The sequence below is a fragment of the Larimichthys crocea genome, chromosome XIII (assembly GCF_000972845.2).
Source record: "Larimichthys crocea isolate SSNF chromosome XIII, L_crocea_2.0, whole genome shotgun sequence".
NCBI classification, from domain to species: domain Eukaryota; kingdom Metazoa; phylum Chordata; class Actinopteri; family Sciaenidae; genus Larimichthys; species Larimichthys crocea.
The window spans coordinates 32064835-32084298 of NC_040023.1; the positions used below are offsets into that span (position 1 = coordinate 32064835).

General features: G+C 42.7%; 1 protein-coding gene across 1 annotated transcript in view; it reads left to right on the forward strand.

Annotated features, from left to right (window-relative positions):
- The window catches only part of iglon5 (IgLON family member 5), a 93499-nt gene extending 75026 nt beyond the window's left edge, over positions 1 to 18473 (forward strand). Inside the window, exons 3-8 of the mRNA XM_019279213.2 lie at positions 2685 to 2917; positions 4580 to 4699; positions 10372 to 10503; positions 10777 to 10897; positions 12101 to 12252; positions 14190 to 18473. Coding sequence (XP_019134758.1) covers positions 2685 to 2917; positions 4580 to 4699; positions 10372 to 10503; positions 10777 to 10897; positions 12101 to 12252; positions 14190 to 14293 — 862 coding nt within the window. The 3' untranslated portion in view covers positions 14294 to 18473. The remainder of the gene's footprint in view (positions 1 to 2684; positions 2918 to 4579; positions 4700 to 10371; positions 10504 to 10776; positions 10898 to 12100; positions 12253 to 14189) is intronic.
- The last annotated feature ends 991 nt before the right edge of the window (positions 18474 to 19464 follow it).

Sequence of the window (19464 nt, forward strand, 5' to 3'; positions counted from 1 at the left end):
TAGATATCCGACATTGTGCCACATTTTCCAGCTCTGTCTATCCTATGAATGATAATACCTGTCAGATGTCACTCGAGACATCCCTTCTGTCTGCAACCAACTTTCCCTTAGATGTAACAATGACAATGCACGGGTCATTTCAGCGGGTGGACCTCTACTGCATCCAACCGCACCTTTCTAACTGTGAGTGATAAAAGTAGCTTTACCATGCACTCAGCAAAGCAGAAAAACAGCCAACTTGCTTTTTTCCACTTGCGTGGATGTAACCTGGCTTGGCAGAACACTCAGCAGCACAAAACAAATAAAAAAAAACAAAGTCAACATTACTTTCGTCACCTTTAAGCCTACACATTTTCAGATCTCTGAACAAATTCCTCTTTTAGTCGCCTTTTTCTTTTCCCTTGAAAGAGGAGTGGGCCTTGGACTAAAATCAAATATGTTGTTCTGAAGCCAAGTACAGTTCTGTCAATATTTGTTAACATCAACAAGTTGGGAATCAAAGAAGCAGGATGCTGATCTATAATGTCGTCAAGGTGTGTAGCCTGAAGCTGTTGTATTGACACTGTGAAGAAGTCAGATCTATAGAATTTATTTGGTTATTTTCACACCTAAAACTCTAAACTGAATGTGCCTGGATCGCCACTTTCACAGTGTAATATCACTGTTGTAAATATGGACATCTGCACATGTGTATTTGTTGTGATTATATATATATATATATAACTTTGCTAACAGCCTAACTTTAAGCAAGTACAACACAATACATAACTGACAAACTAATATTACTAACTCGTCCAACAGCAAGAAGCCCGGCTCAGCGTCATTTCACAAAGCTGTCACTAAAGACTAAAAGTCAGTGCAAGATTTACTCTTGGCCAGCTCCGGTTCTGGCACAACACTGCCCAGAGCCCCCACCCCCCCCTCAACCTCCTCTTCAAAAACACCTGTGGTACAAACACTAACATTCCCCCAGGTGCACTGAGCTCATAGTCCAGGCAGTTGAGGCTATTGAGAATATGATCCAGTTTCACCAAAATTAGTGAAGTAATTAGTGGTGTTGGACCCATACAGTGTTATGTACTTCTCAAGGGAGATCGTATCCAGAACAAAATTACAAAATTACATAGTGCAGAAACAAGTGTACCAGGTGCAGAGTGGGAAGACACCATTAACCTGATTACATGTCAGTGTAGCATCAGAATAATTTATAATCTGTTATTTAATGCTAGAAAAGTTGCTTTAAAGCAAAATCTATGGCTTCGCTACATACGTTGATATGGCTGCATAATTCAAGACAAGTTCAACCAAAGGCTTTAGTAAGTTAGTAAAGATTAGATTAAATTTTGAAAAACATTTGTGGCTTTGCTCTCTCATAGCCTCCTTATGTTAAAAAAGTAAAATTACAGACAGTGATATCAGTCGAAATGTTGTGGCTTATTTTGTAATCAGATGTGAGCTTCAATTTAGTCTCTTAAAAGCCAATAGCTGACAGACAAAAAGACTAAAGAGCTTTATAAATAAACTCCATTTTCATGTAAAATCACTTTTGCCCAAGTGGCACAAATACTTGTGTTTTGCTTGAGACAAGGCTGTTGTGTTGGCTTTGATGCGGGCCATTAGGATGAGGCACATTTGATGCTATTATGGTGCTCATTTCCTCTGGGCTTGTAGTCCTGCAGCAACATCATCAGTGCAGAAGTGATTATTTTAAAAATAGATTAATAGAGTGTTTGTACACAGATAATGATTTTTTTATGGTGGGATTTCTTACTATGTTGTCTCTTCATATAATCCCAGCAGCCACAAACCAAATAAAAATATGTCATCTTTTCATTTATGTTATAAACTAAGCGGTTTGGCCATCAGGTTACGTGTCAACCTGAACATCAGCCCAGTGCCTTGTAGCCTATTTGTTGAGGACGTTTAAGCTTACCTGCACAGTGGTTGTTATGCATTGCGGTGTCACTGCCACTGATTTGGCAGGTGATCTAAGATCTACCTCAACAGTGATATTTATCCAGGTCATATCAATTAAACATGAGGAAGACAGAGGCATGTCCTCACAGCTAGTTGAAGCTGGGCAAGGACATCTAGTGGCCAAGCCAAGAACTGAAGTCACACCTTTGGGACACGGTTCCTGTTTTGAGGCATACCTCCTGAATTTGAATTGCATGTATCTTGGACTGCATTTGTTTTCTTACACACAAAACGAAGTAACTAACAGGAGTGATGCATAATCATGTACTGTGCTACAGACAGGTGTCCATTAAAGATAAACACAATGACTGCAGATACTTAGAGGGCATGAGGGGTCCCTGAATAGTTTGATTAGTAGAAAATGATGTGAATCATTTGCTATGACTTTTGCAGCCACCATATTTCCCCCTAATTGAACACATATGGGAGATTTTGTGTTCAACAGCAGTCCCTGCCATCATCAAAACATCCAAAGGAGGACTACCTGGCAGACTATTTGGTGTCCTTTCAATTCAATAAACTTTAAGAGACATGTACAGTCTATTCCAGAGGGCTTTAAAACTCTTCTGGTGGCTCATGAATGCTCAAGACTTGGTTTATCTCCGCTGTCTACCCTGTACTTATATACAGAGCACTATTAAGTATCAACCCTAAACATCACGTAAAACAGGCCTCTTATGTGTCATTCACTTCCTATCCGGTTACAGATGTCGGATCGACGAGGAGGTGACCCACAAGGCCTGGCTGAACCGCTCCAACATCCTGTTCACGGGGACAGACAAGTGGTCATTGGACAAGCGTGTGACGCTGGCCAACAGTAACAACAGTGACTTCTCCATCCACATCGAGAAGGTGCAAGTAACCGATGAGGGGCCCTACATTTGCACCTTCCAGGCCAATAACAAACCCCGCATGGCCCAGGTCTACCTCATTGTCCAAGGTAAGCAGCTGATCTGAGACCTGTGCTGTCTCATCAACAGATTTGATTGGCACTGCGGCTGCAAAAGAAGTATGTGTGCGCCTGTGGTACTGTAAGCAGCTTTAGATAAAAACACCCACTAGATTGCTTAATTATGCATTTCGTCATTCATCCAAGTGTAGTGCCGTCTATTAGGTATGATTGAAGTTTGGCATCAGGGGAAGCAATTAACATTTTCTATGGTTATGTTTCAAAGTTCCTTTTCTGTTAAATCATCCTTAAAATTTATGATAGACAACTTAGGAGTTAATGTTTTTTTATGATGTTTGAGCATTTATAGTTGTAAGTTATGGTTATATCAAAAAGTAATTACTTTATTATGTCTTGAAAGCTCAGTTGGCCCGTGCGTTTGTTGCTGCAGTAAAGCAAGCGTAGTGCTGCTGACACGTAACCAGAAAAGACAGGTGCAATGAGAAAGCTGAGTCTAAGCCCATTTGTTATTTCCATGTGGCCAGTTTGGGTTACTTTTCTTAATAAACAGAAAGTTAGGCAGATCAGATGGATGAGAATGTGCGTGGAGGAGATGAGGTACACACTGTCACTGTTACACTGTCCAACTGGCTGACTAAATAACTGTTGTGCAGGACCACGACTGGGGCTCAGTCATCAAATCAACAGCTAAGTGAGTAAGAGTCTGACTGATCCTGAGTGACATGATGTACTGGCGCAGGACTGCCCAAAAGATGAATCTCAGATCTTTTCCCCCCTCCTGCATGTGTCAGTCTTTATGCAGATTTTTTGGACTGTGTGTACTGCAGATTGCAGTTATTCATCACCAGCAGAGTGAAGCTGAAAACTTTTAACAGGATATATTAGCTACATTCTGCTGGAATGCAAAACACAAGAGTTGGCTCAGAGCTCACAGGTGGCAGAGACAATGTACAAACAGAGTTTTCACATTGTACTGCAGGGTCCAAAACTTGGCACAGATGACCACATATGCCAAATTTCCAAGTCGCCTGCAATTTCATCCCTAGCTTGATATCACACAAAATAATTACACCCTCAAGTCAGTGCATCAAACAGGAACAGCTTCACCACCACTCCAATCTGTGCTTTATCGCTGCAAGTATTCACCTTCAGCGAGATAGAGAAAAATAGGATCCTCGGTAGATGTCTCACAAAAAAAAAAAAAAGCAATCTCAGGGCCAAGCTCATTAAAAACAATTATAATGGGCCATTTAAATTCAAGGGCCATCTTGTTATCAAACTAACTACACTCATAGCATTACAACACTTTGTGAATTTGGGGCAAAAACTATACTCAAGGGTGGTCCTTCACTTCCAAATTAGAACTAACAATTCAAGCTACATGTCCTTTTTTTTTTTAAAGATCAAATTAGATTTAGATGTCAGGGACAGAGAAGGAGATTTCTACGGCTATTTGCATCTGCATTTAGAAATCTGTGCATTTTAAGTAGATGGTCAAGCACATTGTTGCACACTTCAGTAAGCACTTGGGCACAGATCATTAATCAGCTGATTGCCTGTCTGTCTTAGGTGCAGGGGTTTGCATCATACCTTAAACACCTTAATAGGCTTTAAGGGCGTACCTTATCAATGATTTATGGGATAGAAGGGGATTTTGAGGTCATATTTTAATAGATTGATATTGTTTTTCAGTGCCGGCCAGAATCGTCAACATCTCAAAAAACGTGTCGGTGAACGAAGGAGAGAATGTAAACCTCTACTGCCTGGCAGTGGGTCGGCCTGAGCCCACCGTTACCTGGAAGGACCAGAAATGTAAGCCACCCCTTCTTGTTTGCTTGTCTTCAGAGCCAGAGATCTCATGTTCACGGCTTCACCTTTATCTCACAGTCTTCACGTTCATCCCTTTTATTTTTTTCTCTGTCCATCCTAAAGGCTTATCAGCATTCAGCCCGTGTCCACGTCTTGATCCCCTATTCCTGTGTCATCATTCTTAAAGCCAGCTGTTAAGTCTGCCCCCATCTTAAATTCATAGCCCTGCATTTCCTCTACGTCCCAATGTTTTGTCCCAAATAACCACACATTATACATAATTATCCCCACTGCACCACCTGTAATCATCAGCATCTGTCTTCATCCACCCTGTCAAAATGCATCACGATGCCAACTGATGCCAAAAGTGGCTGTTGGCGTTAAATCGGCTATTTTTAGCTTCCATCAGTGTGTCGAATCAGAACTAAATCAGGGTGGTCAGGCTGCACGGCTTGATAGATGAAGCCAAATCGATGATTTGATCAGTGCGGTATTTATTCTGTACACATTTGTGTCACCACTAACATCCAAAGTCAGGAAAATAACCATTATGTGGCCTCTGGAGATTGTATCGTATCAGGTTTTATTAGAAATGTAATAATAGTGCTGTCATCATTTTGGCACATAGGGAAAATTGCTATGTACTTAATACACCTTTATGCTATGACTCAATATTCCTAAGTGTATTTTACTACAGTAATTGTTAGCATTTAAGCAAAGAAAGCTTGTCTCTTCACTTCACTGTAGTTTTCTAATACAATGTTTGGTATGTCTTCGTCATCTTGCACATGCAATTCTCAATACTTAATGGATGCAAGGTGTTTTGTTTCCAGAGACATCATCTATGTTGTGTGGCACTATGTTGGCAGATAGTAGGACTGTACTGTGATCTGCTTTTTGTTTGTTTTATTTATGTATTATTGATGCTCTGTGGCGTTTTTTGGTGAAATATGAACACCAAATTTTGTTTGCTGTGTGTGACATTGGCCAAAAAGTTCCATAATGTCATAGACTGAATTTGTGAATATGGCTTTCTCAGTCTTTTCAGTGTTTTTGACAAATAATGGACTTTTTTTGTCAGGCTGACATTGCATCAGTGTCAGTAAAGTCATGGTTAAAATAACAACAAGCATAACTACAGCAGCAGCTGCTGCAGTAACACAGATCAAATTCAGAGACAGCAATAATAAATAGGTCAGTGTGACCAACCACTCGACCTGATGTAATTATACTGTTGGGCCAATAAAAGCACAACCTATACTGTATTGCTGTACTTACAGACAGCTTTAGGCTTGCTCAGAGGTCTGTTCCTCCTTGTCTCTCCTTTGCATGTCCCTGGGTTAGCCTGCTGTACATGCAATGTCCTTCTCTGCACAGTTACTGTTTGTGAACCTGCACAGTACAGTACCTCAGGCGGGGACAGGCAGGAGAAGAGCAAAAAAGAAAGCATGCATGAACGCACACCTGCAGGAAACACACATACACACACAACCTTACATCACAAACTTTGTGCAGTTGTCCTCACTTGCAAGCCTACAGCATTTCTCCTCTGTCAGCAATAATCCTCCCTCTCTAACCCCCACTCCATCTCGGCCCGCCTCCCTCTCCTCCTCCCCCCTCATAACCCCACAGCTTGGAGAGAGAGAGAGAGATAGATAGGGGCCGCATTGCTATTCCATGGGAGTCTCTGCAACCGAGCCATCAGTTGCAGGAGTCCAGGGGCGGCGGAGAAAGAGGGGAGTGGACGAGCCCAAAGAAACAGCAAGAACCTGCCAGCCATCTGTCCCCATTACTCAGAGACTGCATAGAGAAACTGCAAGGAGGGGGGCGTGAGAACAGTGTAAATGGAGGTTGGGTGGAAAATGTGTGTGCGTCAGGAGGTGGTGGGCGAGGAGGAGGTGCACCACCTGAAAGTTGAGACACAGATCTGCTAAAAGTCTTCAGCATCTCTGCAGCTTGTCCACGCAGTTAGCAGACTCTGCACTCTTGAACAGATAGTGATGGCGCTCTGCACTGCTGTTTGCAGGCGCCACCTCCTTCATTTTCCCCAAAGCGAAGATACAATCTGTCGCACCCATTCACTCTCGCTGGCATCCATCAGTTGACCCACTCAGAGACATACAGGCATTCTGTCTCATTCAGTTAAATACACCGGCGCATCAGAGCCTTATCGTTTGACATACCATCCGTTAAAAACACACAGAGGCACACACTCTTATAGCATGAATGAATGGATGTTTGGGGTGCCGGAGAGAAGGATGGGCGCGCTTTTCACTGGGAAGACTGCAATATGATGATAAACATATACATCTGGCAGGGAGTTTATGATTCATTTATTATGACTGGTCAAATAATCGGCGTTTCGTTACATGACTGATGATGTGTGGATCTGAAAACAACAGAGCGAGTACGATTGGAAATAGGCTGACGACAGGCGGGCGAAGGAAAAACAAACCCGAAAAGGAAACAGGGTAGGCAAAAACTGGAAATCGTGAGCAGGAAAGGATCAGAAGCTGGAACGCATTTAGCTACAGCAGCAGGAATGATCTGGCAGAGGACGAGTGTTTGTGTGTGGGTGTATGTGCTGAGCCGAGTCCATGAGTGTGGCTCGATGAGAGGATGAATAGCAGGTGTGCAGGTGGAAAAACCAAACGTCCGATGAAGTCTGAAGGGTGAACAGGTGTTGCAAAAATGCTGATGCACTCATGTTCAAGGTTAATATTCTAGATTTTTGTTATTATTAACAAATTAAGCAATCAAATAATATTTGGACAATGGAAGTCTATAAGGCTTTAGAAATATCGATTCATTTTTGGAATATATATTGGTCCAGTATTGGTCAAGCTCTAATAAAAACAGGCAGGATAAATTGTTGAACAGAAGGAGTCGTTTTATTGGGAGGCGCACCAGGGAACAGGGGTCTTCTTGGTGTAAATTTTTGATTTGGCTCAACTAACACACATTTCAGCCCTTTACTCCTCCAAATGACAGGTTTTACAGCCAGTCCATTCTTCTGTTTTAACCCCACATCAGACCTCTCTGCCACGATGCTGGATTTTATAATGGAAATGGCTGAGAGAAGCTGAGAAATCAAGTGCCCTGATGATCTAGTCAAACTCAAAAGTGCTGCTTGGGAAATATTGCACGGTTGCACTGTATGGGGAGACCAGAACCCCTGATCCTTTTTATTTCCCCCCCACTCTTATTCGCACACCCCCTCTGCTCTCAGGTGCAATCCAACTATCTCTGGTGGTCAGGAGTCAGACTCCTTCAAAAGCCATAAGTGGTTGATGGAGCTGTATTTTACAGCCCATTGTAGGAGTGCCAGGGGCCGGCTGCAGTCAGATATGATCTCCCACCAAAGTGGAGAGAGGTGGAGAGCGATGCCGGTCCAGAGATCTCAAGGGATGGAGAGAGAGGGGAAAGAAAGGGAGAGTGAGAGGGCTGCTTTGCACTGTCATATTACATCACATGCAGGTGCTGGGGATGAAAAGTCCAACACACATCAAATACCAGACTTGACATCTTTCAGTTTTCTTCTTTATGTTTTTCCCCTTTCGTTCTATCTGTGTATCTCTTTCAGTCTCTTGCACGGTATGTCTTACAATTTACCACTCTCTGTGTCTGTAATGCGCTCTCTAGTGCACAGTTGCTCTCATTTTTTTTATTTTCTTTGTCCTTATTATTCTATCCTTTTCTCCGCTTTTTCCCCTCTACGCCTTCACAGCTTCCCTGCACCTCCTTTCTGGCAAAGTTCTCCGCCTGCTTGACAAAGATGTCACAGGAGAGCTATATTTATTAGACTAATGGAATGAGTGAATAACATTGCACCCACCCCACCCCATCACCCGGCGCCTGCCCGCACTCTCCCGGGTGTCACAAGCAGCCATCACCGCGCTTGTCGCTCGCTTGCTCAGCCTCTGCCGCAGCTGCTGCAAATAATCGTCTCCAGCTCAGTAGCCGCACTAATAATCCTCCAGTATAATCTTCAATTAGAACCACCGCGCTAATCTCTGACAGGAATAATCATGGCGTTTAGTGTTTTTTTTTGTGTGTGTGTGTGTGTGTGTGTGTTTGCATCAGTGTTGCTCGTAAACGTGCTCAGGAGGCGTTTGTGTGTTTGTCAAGGGAAGTAAAGGTCCACTGATTGACAGTGGTTGTGTGTATGTTGGGGGGGTGGCTTTGAAAGGGAAAAGTGAGCTGCAAGTTAAGAGCCGGATTTCCTTGTTAGTGGTGAGATTATATATTATGTCGTGTTCCACTGTCTGACTTCTTTAATGGGGTGAAGGGGAGAAGAAAAAAAAGGCCTAATGGTTTTGGAGGCTGTGAGACAGCAGGCTGCTAAGACTCACAGGGAGGATGGAGGGGGGGTGTACACTCTCACTCTCCTTTATTCTCTCTCTCTCTCTGCCACAGTCGATCCAATAACACCCCCAACATCCATTCCCTCACATGAAGGAGCAATAACTTCTAGCCCGTCCCCTTCGACTCTGAAGAGATTCTGTGGATGTTTGTCGCCCGCGGAAAGAGACTGAAAAGTGCGAGAGTGACTAATTTGGTTTTTGGGGGCACCTGGGATTTTGTCAACATCAAATAACAACCAAATATTCTTCTCGCTACGTAATGTAGTGAACAAGTCGTCACCCCCTGGTGTATCCGTAGCTTGGAAGGGAAATCTTACAATTTCCCCTGACACTATAAAACTAATGGTGTCACTGCTGTCAAATCATGTTTATTTACTTTGCCTCGATACAAACATTCACCAAATGGCTCAATATTTTACTGAACAAACCGGCTCGAGGCCCTTAGTTTGGCCCATGAGCCTGAAACATAATCAGTTCTTCTTGATATGTGATTAGGGATTTTCGATAATACAGTATGTTTTCATCTTCTTTATGTGGAATTGTATTATTTTCATATTGTGTGTGTAAATGATGCTTGGGAGTGAAGCATGAACTTCTTCATGTGCTTCTTCAGTGAGTTGCTGCATTGTGGGGAAGCTTCTTTGGGGAATCACGATGGACTCCCTCAGGAGTTTGTGCACAGTGGGAAGGAGAAGTAGAAGTAGGAGAAAGAAATGGGTAGGCAGGAGGGGTGAAGAAGACACGAGCGAAAGAGGGTTAGGAGGGTATTTATAGGAATGTTAGGAAGTGGCACGGACGAGGTGTAGTCCTGCTGTTGAAACTTGGCTTCGAGAGGTTCAACTAAAGCAGCATTATCTAATTTCAATTAAAAATTGTATTCAACTTAATATTAAGAATAAACAAAATGTCTGTGTACTCTGACTTCCTCCCTCAGTCCAAAGACATGCAGGTAATTGGTGAAATTGCAGATGAATGTGAGCGTGAATGTTTGTTTGTGTCTGGATGGATGGATGGATGGATGGATGGATGGATGGATGGATGGACAGACAGACAAAGTTTTGGAGTGTTGTCTTCAATCTTGTTTTGTAATACATAGATCATTTGATGAGAAAATAGCCTCATGAATATGATATTGATTTCCACCCCATCACACGGCACTAAATGTCAGTATTGGAAAAGTTTTCCAAAAGACTCTCAAAATGTGACCTTCTACAGTAAATTATCTCATCCACGCCTCCCCCGTGTTCTCCAGTATCATTCTCCTTGGATTTTGATGTATACTGACCTTTGACATCTACATTATGTCAATAGATGGGCTGGTGAGTGAGGGGGAGTTCCTCGACATCACAGAGATTAAGAGGCAGCAGGCCGAGGACTACGAGTGCATCACTAACAATGGAGTTGCTCCGCCCGATCAGCGCAAGGTCAAGGTCACAGTCAACTGTGAGTATCCCTCTCTGCGCCGCGCAACAGCCTCGAGCTGATAATTCATCTCACACTGGACCTCCCATGTTATAGCACAATGATGTATTAATGATATGTAAATACTGTAGATACATTACTATGTATTAATTCATACATCTTAATTTTGCTTTCTCCGGGGGGTTTAACCTTGTTTGCAACCTCGGACAGGCCTCATTCGACTTCTCTGTAAAGGCAGAGGGATACTAATTGCTGCATTCCCTCCACTCTTTTCTCCCTCGTTTTCTCTGACAGACCCTCCGATGATCACAGATATGAAAAACATGCCATCCCAGTTGGGCAAGACGGCCATCCTGCGCTGTGAAGCCATGGCGGTCCCGCCAGCTGTCTTCGAGTGGTACAGAGATGAACACAGGTGAGAGCGGCAATGACGCCTGCACGCTCACACTAAACTTCTTCTCCTCACGACCTTTGAGCCTCACTAAGCAGACACCTAAAATTAAGTTGTTTTTATTTTAAACCCTGGCCTTGCATTTTAGGGTTTTATGCGGAACACTGAGCTTTTGAAACAGACCTGCTTAGACACAGTTGGGGGCTATAAGCGGTTAAGTGAAGAAGACAACTTCCCCTTCAGGCACAGTCTGTGAGCCTCATCTTAAATGTCAGGAGTCCATAACACAGGTGTTGACATTAACCCCTGTTTTTGATTTGTGACGTTGACATTTATTGTCTGACGTCTCGCTGCAGCGTGCCCGGTTTAACATGTAGCATTTATGAGCCTCAGTCACATCACTGTTCTATACCAATCAGTTATCTGACAGTGGTAACATAATAGGTGTTGATAAGAACAGTTTAATTGTGAGTTCGGCTATATTAAAACACATTATACAGTAGGTATCTGCAAGTATTAGAGAGAAAAGGATGCAACAGAACAAAGTTTAACAACATCCGTCTCACATCTTATATAATTTGTTGTCTGCCAACAAAAAGAGACAAAAACGATCTTAAAAAGCTCATCATTTTTGCACATAAACAGCAGAACTGCAGCCAGATTACTGTGGATATAGTCTTGGCCGCTGTCCATTCTCCTAACCTCTGACACAAGTATTGGTCTGAGATAATCATGTATGTTTTTGCCATCTCTGGAGAAATATTAGCTTGTTGGAAACCTATTTGCTCTCTATTACCAACACATAATCTGTCCTTCCAAGTTTGTAAAAGGTCCCAGAGAGCGTAGAAGAGTGAGGGTGATTTGGCACGAGGCAAAGCAAGACGCAAAAGTACTTAGACAAGCTTTTGCCAGCCAGAGAGAGCTGTTAATAGAGTATAATGGGCCCCAGCAGGAGGTCTTTGTTATTTATGGACTGTTAGATTTCACTATTAGTACAAGGTGAGACAGAGCCGATGTGAGACAGAGCCGACGTGTGGAGGGGGACTGTGTTGCATGGTCAACTCTAGAGACACGGAGAAAAAAAGCCTCATAGGCGGTCTGAGTCACTAGGTGTGATGTTGTGTTGTGTTATCTCTCTTTTTCTGTCACACTTTCATTCTCTTTTTCTTTTCTGCTTCCTTCCTTCCTTCCTTCCTTCGCTTCTGCTCCTGCACCACTGCCACCCAGGCCGGTAGAGACTGACAACACCCTGATGATCAAAAACGAGAAGACGCGCTCGCTGTTGCTGTTCGCCAATGTGACGGAGAAACACTTTGGCAACTACACCTGCTTTGCCTCAAACAGTCTGGGGGCTTCCAATGCCAGCATGCTGCTTTTTCGTAAGTTATCACACAGAACTTCATGCAGGTGCATGCACGCCAATGACACAGTGTACACAATGTCTGCAAACTCAAGCTTTCACAAACACGTATGCACACGTACGCGCGCTCTCGTCTCATATCGCTATCAATCAACATGTAAGAACTGCACAGTCGTGACACCGCAAAACGATGCATATGCATCCACACACTGTTTTTCCATCTTCGTCCCCCATCTCATTTTTGCTCTGCACACAGCACAGCATTTTCTCAGCACTCTCCTCCCTCCTTCTCCCCATTTTCGTTATTCTCCGCCCCATTAAAGCCTTGCTTGCCTATATTACCCTCTCTCCTCTCTCTTTCCCTCTATCATTCGTTCACGCTCTCACCCTCCATCTCTCGTCTATACACATTCCCGCACACACACACAGGCTGTCGCTTTGCTCTGTCCCGTTACGCAAGAAGTTGTCATTTCACAAGCCCAATTCACATTAACTGTCCCCAATGAGCGATTTCCTACCCTTCCATTTCCCATCACCCTCCCTCCTCCCTTTTAGTGCATTTGGCATTACCATCTTAAGTGAGTCCTTCATCTATCCCCTTTCTTCTTTCATTCCTTTACCCATTATCTCGGCCAGTCTCCCTTCAATGACTCACTCCCCCCGTCAGACCCATACATCTTCCTGCTTTCTTTTTCCACCGCCGCTGCCTCTTCTGTCAGCCTATCTCTCCATCATGTGTCCTTTTGCCTCCTCTTTCCTTCCTAATCTCCTCGTGCCATCATTAGAGCATAACAAACTCCTTTCTGTTCTGGACCAGGCACAGAAAATTTGACAATAATCGGATACTTTTGTGGCATTTCTATTCATACGCTGCCCTCTCGCTGTCATTGCCTCCCTTGACTTTGTTTCCCCGCTTCTGTACTTCTTTTGTTCCCCATTTTTTAAAAAGGTGTCACATCTAGCATTTTAACATCAACAACTCACTAACACATCAAAACCGGCACATTATTGTAATTACCCTCAACCAATGAGGCCATTACTGAGACCACTGGCAGCTTGTACTAGCTTCCACTCTACACTGTCACATTATATGCCACCAGGTTAGATTTTGGAAATCTACTAGACTGCCTAACACCACGTAACAGGAAGAGACAGGGTTTATTAAGGATTTCTCACAATTGTCCTGTCAACCGTGGTGTGATTACGTGACACAGTATTCTTGATGATATATTGAATAAAACTGACTTTTGTTTTGCTTTCTGGAGAATAATTCTCATGTTATCACAGCCGCATTTAATGGCTTCGTAAATTAAGATTAACCAAGTTAGCGTACTGAATTATATAATTCAATAGACTTCTCACCGTGGACATTTTTCACCTGTCAAACACAGATGAAACTCGTAACATTAATATGGATTTGAATTCATTTAGCTGTTTGACGGGGTGTGTGTTGTTAATGCCAGCTGGCTCAGATTTCTGGCACATGTGAATGGAACAGAGCCATCATTAAGGTTATCACCTGTGTTTGATGAGTCAACCCTGATCACGTTAACTCCAGCATTTCGTGGCTTTGTAACTTGATCTCACTGTTTTTCATTTTGACTTGTCGGACACAAGGGAAACCAGTGACATGATTCATGGTTGCATTTCATTTAGGTTCGTCAGTTCCAGGTTGCCTGTATTGTTGGTTTGTTAGCTCGGCTCTCTGGCACACCTTAATAGAACAGAGCCGTCATTTATCTTAGTAGTTTCACCTGTGTTGTGTTTCCACTGTGTTTTGGCTGTTTACAGTAATTATGTCAAAGTTTCTGAATTAATTTGGTTAATTAATTGTAAAGTATACAAGCCGTCACAAACAGAAAACTTATTTGTTGCTGGAGCTTTCTACATTTATTTAAATGTACATATTTCTCCTTCTCTCTCCTCTCTTCTTCTCGTCTTCCTCTTTTCATCCAGGACCGGGGGCCATACAGGGGCGAGGGACTGCTTTACATGCAGGAATGAGTGTCAGCGTGTGCGCCTGGGTTTCCCTCTCTACCATTCTTCTGCTGAAGGTGTAAAGATCGAGCCTCCACCTGGAATTTCGTCCCTTAATGTCCCTGAAAGCCTCCGTCTCCTCCTCCCCAAACCCCACCCCCCCCTTCCCCTCTCTTCCCGTCCGTGGAAAGGAAGAAGGAAATGAAATTCTTTAATTACGAACCCATCACTGTGAACAAAAAAAGAATATGCATTAATCCGGGAGCCATTGAATCATTGCATAAAACACACATATACCACATCACTCCCCCTCCATAACCTCAACACCCTTAATTCAATTTCGAGGTCAAATCACACATTATCTCTTCGTCACTCATGCACACAGTCTGTCTCCCTCTTTTTGTCTCCCAGAATGCCTTGCAGATCTATCTGACTTGGTACTCCTGCCCCCCCCTCTCCCCACTTCCTTATTTTATCCTCATTATTACCTCATTATATATATTAATGATTATTGTGTCGGTGATCAATGAGAAAATAGATAATCTAACAACTGGACGATCATTTATGTAATATACTACATAGACTAATGACTCACCTACAATGTTTGCCTTATGGAAATGATACATAAAATCACAATATTATGGTGGATATTTATGGAAATTATAGTTATAATGTGATACTGGCGGTCGTGTGACCTTTTGAAAATTGTCCAATTGGTGGCCATGTGAAGTGTCACACTTTGATCACACACATACAAACACCTACACACACACACACACGTATGGATTTTTGATTTTAACTGTGTAGCAGTGAAGCTGCTATGAATGATGTCAAAATGTATCAAAAAAAAAAAAAAAAAAGGGTGGGTGGTGACGGCGTCGGTCCTAACTACCCCTTTGTGTAATTTGGGGGATTTATACCAAGGTTTCGCATGTTGACACCCTCACTACCCAAACCTTTTTAGCCCCCCCCCCCCATGCCCCTCTGTTCTGCGTGCTCTGTCTAGTCGCCTTTCGCATCGCTATAGTGTTCTCTACTCCGTGTCACCTCCCCCTTCTCCCTACTCCCTCCGTTTTCCTCCCCAGTGTAAATATATGCAGTACAGAGGCCACGCCGGTGACCTCAAGTCACCCGGCTCCGGACAACATCTCCCATCAGCCTCGACTACACTCCAGTTTTCTGAAGCAGCAAGAGACTGTCCGGTGACAACAATATCTTCTGTTTCAAAGCTGCGGCTCCATCCTCTTTGTCGCTTGTTGATAGCATGTACCGGTTAGAGATGTTCCTGTCGTGAGTCCATACTTCCCACACTCTCCCTCCCTCTCTCCCTCCCTCCCTCCCCTGCACTGTGTCTGTTTTACTCTGCAAGGTTACCTGCTTTTACTTTTTTGGTGTTAATAATAGTACAGATGATGATGATGTTAATAAGTATTTGAATAACTATGAATAGTAATTCCATGTGAGAAAAAAAAAAAAAGAACAAAATCCGATGGTAATGAGCTGTGCGTGGGAAAAATAATTTTTGTACTCCAAGAAGTCACACACATTGAACGACTACAATGAAAAAAAACAAAACAAACAAACAACAAAAAAAAGAGATGTAAAGTTTTCGAAGTGATGTGCTCTATTTTGCCATGACAAGCTTTTTAAAAACGCATTTGAAACAGTCCAAGGGATTATTTCATCCGAGTCCAGAAGCAGTGAATGATGATGTAATTTATAATTTGTAACAGTTTATGTATTGGACTCTTTTTCTCATGCTGTTAACTGCATCACACACCCATTTACAGCATATTTGTCCACTTATCATAGTGTGTCTCCCTCCGACCAGCTAGATAAATGATTTGGATCCATGTCAGTCTCTGGTCGTGGCTGTAAGTCGGTTCTTGTTCGGCCCGACCGCAGGGAGATAAAGATGTAATTAGCCATTACCTGTGGCTGGCTAAGTGAAGGAGCCTGGGCTCCACCTGTCCCTCCTGCCAGCCAGTGATGGCCCCCATAAATCAAGCTCAATCCTGCCTCTGACAGGAATCCTCTTCAAGGACAACCTCGCCTTGGTGCACCAGTACTTCATCCAATGTATACCTGTGACATGCAGGCATGGGCACTACAAAATCCCCATGGCACAATTATCCATCCAGTTCCCCTGCACAGCACAAACAGTGGGAGGTAAGCCCATATTTCATTACGGTGGCACTCGTTTCTCCGCTGAAACACTGTTCCACACACATGCAGCGACTATATGCAAATTTGCCATAACAAGCCTGCACGGAGAGATGAGTTTACCCCGGCTGAACCCTGACTACTACGACCTTAAAGGGGAATAACTCAGTATTGAATCAATTGTCTGAATGTGTTTTATGTTTGATTTTGTTTCAAACCAGCAATAACCCCTAACTCTACTGTGGAAGAGGTATCAGATATGGTTAAAGCTGTGGTGTAATATCTGAAAAATTTACATTAACAAGATATATCAAATAAGTCTGTTGTTGTACTTTTACTGTGTACAGTACTATGAAATGATTGTGAAGCTCTGTTTAAATGGCCCTTAATCTAAAAACACTACATGTTGTACTCAAAAAGTCTTGCCCTCCGCGATGTAGTCGGGTTGTCCGTGTGACAGAACACACACTGTTTGTGCATGCATCTTGTTGCTCCAAAAATAACGATGGATTCCATTTCAAGCACAAGAGCAGGTCGTTTGGTCAGTGCTTCTTTTCTCTGTCTCTGTCACTTTTTCATCCTCTCTGTATCTCTCCGTCTTTCATGCCCGTTTGTTTGTTTTTTTATTTCTGTTTCTCACTCACATACTGTACTGTTCCATGTCAGCGTCCCACTGGGTTTGTCAGTGGCATATAACATCTGTATGTACATAATCTGTCCTTGATGAAAAAAAAGAAAGAAACAAAAAAAAAAACAACAACAAAAAGAAAACGTTAAAAAAAAAAAAAATCTACAACAACATGGACAAAAAAAAAAATAACATACTGTCATGTTTCTCAATGTGGGTTTGAAAAAAAAAGCACGTCAATGTTCGTGTATGGTTGGATTTTGAAAAAAAAAAAAAAAAAAAAAAAAACATTGTATGTTGTGTTCAGGTTCATGGGTAAAAGGGTCCAGATGGAGGGAAATTCGGTCAATATGACATGAAACCATGGAGTGGTGATAAACAAAATGTGGGCATTTGTACAAACAAACGGCAAAAGAACATGTTTTTATGAGTCACAATGTGTGTGAATGAGTCACACTTCTTAGTGCGAGAGAGGAGGATTGGGGAGGGTAGCGGGCACGGAGGCGGTTGCGGATCCCCTGGGTGCACAATTGGAGGGTTTGAGGATGCTGTTGAGAGAGCACCCAGGCCGACGGGGGCCTGTGGGAGGATACCCTGACAATGCAGAGCCAGGGGGAGATGGGATGACACTAACCAGACAGTGAACTCTCCATTTAGGGAAAGAAGACAGACAGGCGCTCATGTTGCATTTCCAAACTTCGACACTCCCAAGGGGAAGGTGTACCACGCTCTATTTACGGTTGCACTATGTAATATGAATAACATTAACACAGCCTTGATCACAAACACAGTCTGGCCTACTTCAAGTGTATAAATAACACCCCAACTGGGGTTCAATGAGTTCACCGGGATATAAACAAGACGTTTGCTCGGCCCCTAATTACATTCAGCACACCCTGATGGGAAAGTGTTGATTGGCTCCTGCAGCTAAAGGTTATGATGATCTGTTTACAGAATCTTTGTTAACAAGGTGCCATGAAGTTCTTGTTTAGAGCTCACAAAGCTAGCACTTAGTTTACAGCACATAGCATTATTTTGCACTATAATAGCGATACTTTGTTTTTGTTTTTTAATGGTAGGATTCTTTTAATTAGTTCACACAGGTGATAGCTGGGAAAGCAGGTGAATTTATATAGCTGTTAATGAATGGCGCTCATGAGCGCAGTGCTGTGACTTTTAGGGATGGGATTTGTAAAATACCGAACAGTTTCGGAGCACTGTGCTTTTGCTGAGAAGAGTAATGAAGCTCTAGTTTGTAAGGACAGATACCTGATGCAGTGAGATAGTAAAATAATTATGGTGCTTTAAAACCAAGACTGTAGAATAGTAAAATAAGTGTACAGTTAGCCCAGAGAAGATTTGAATGTACTGCTTTCTACGCTTTTTGTTTTGTTGTTTTTCATGTGGGAGGCTCAGGCTATAGTCTTTTCTGCAACAACCCAACCTACACAGAACAGATCCTGGACAGACTTTCAATTCAGAATGCAATGGTTAATCAATACCTTCGACTGAATGGCTTTGGAATAGAGCAATTGCTCCCTAGCCTGCCTTACCAGGTCCCTAGAAGCTGAATTGATCAAGTGTCTATAGACCAGCCTTAGAACAGAGAGCATAATTCATCATGCCTGATACAAGACACCCCTAATTGCGCATCGATTTTAAGCCCTTCTCTGAAACTATTTGGGCAAGCTGTAATGTCAGCTCAGTAAACTATGTGTTCAGAGCTACGGTTCACATCCAGCGAATGAAGAATTAATCACTTGTTTTTTCTTTTCAAGTCACTCCAGGTCGGTATTTGTTGTTTGCTATGTTGCAAAAAACAACAACATAGTGTTAACCATGCATTCTGCCTGCTGGAAGAACAATTTGGCTGACACTGCAATGTTTTATTATATTTTATTAGTAACGACAGAGATGCAGCCTGGATCATTTTGCAGTTGCCAGTGTCAGCGGCTATTGACACTGCGTATCTAGAGGCTTATGTGTGGGTATAAAACACACAAAGATAAGGTGTGAGCGCGCGATACAATAATACATGAAATCATATGTTGCAGATTAATATTTAATAGTGTGAGACACAGCACCAGTGTCAGTATACCAGACAAATACGCTACTCAGAGTGACAATTATATAAGAACGATTATCGTTGCTGTAAATCCCCTTTACAGCAAAGCACGCTTAATTCCCATATATTATTCTAATTATCCATTGTTTACCTACTATCTACAGGCTCATTCAGTTCTCCTGGGCAAAGTCAATGTTGCAAGTCTATTAAGGCCTAATACTTTTCCATTACCACAGCTTGATGAGTGCATTCGTATACAGCTCGCTGGACAGGATTGTGACGAGGAACGTCTCCACGATCACAGTTGAAACGACATCGTTGTTAATTAAAAAGCCACCCGACAGTTGTGAGTTGTACTGTACATGTAGGTCTAGATCAAGATTAGAGCTCTTTATAGA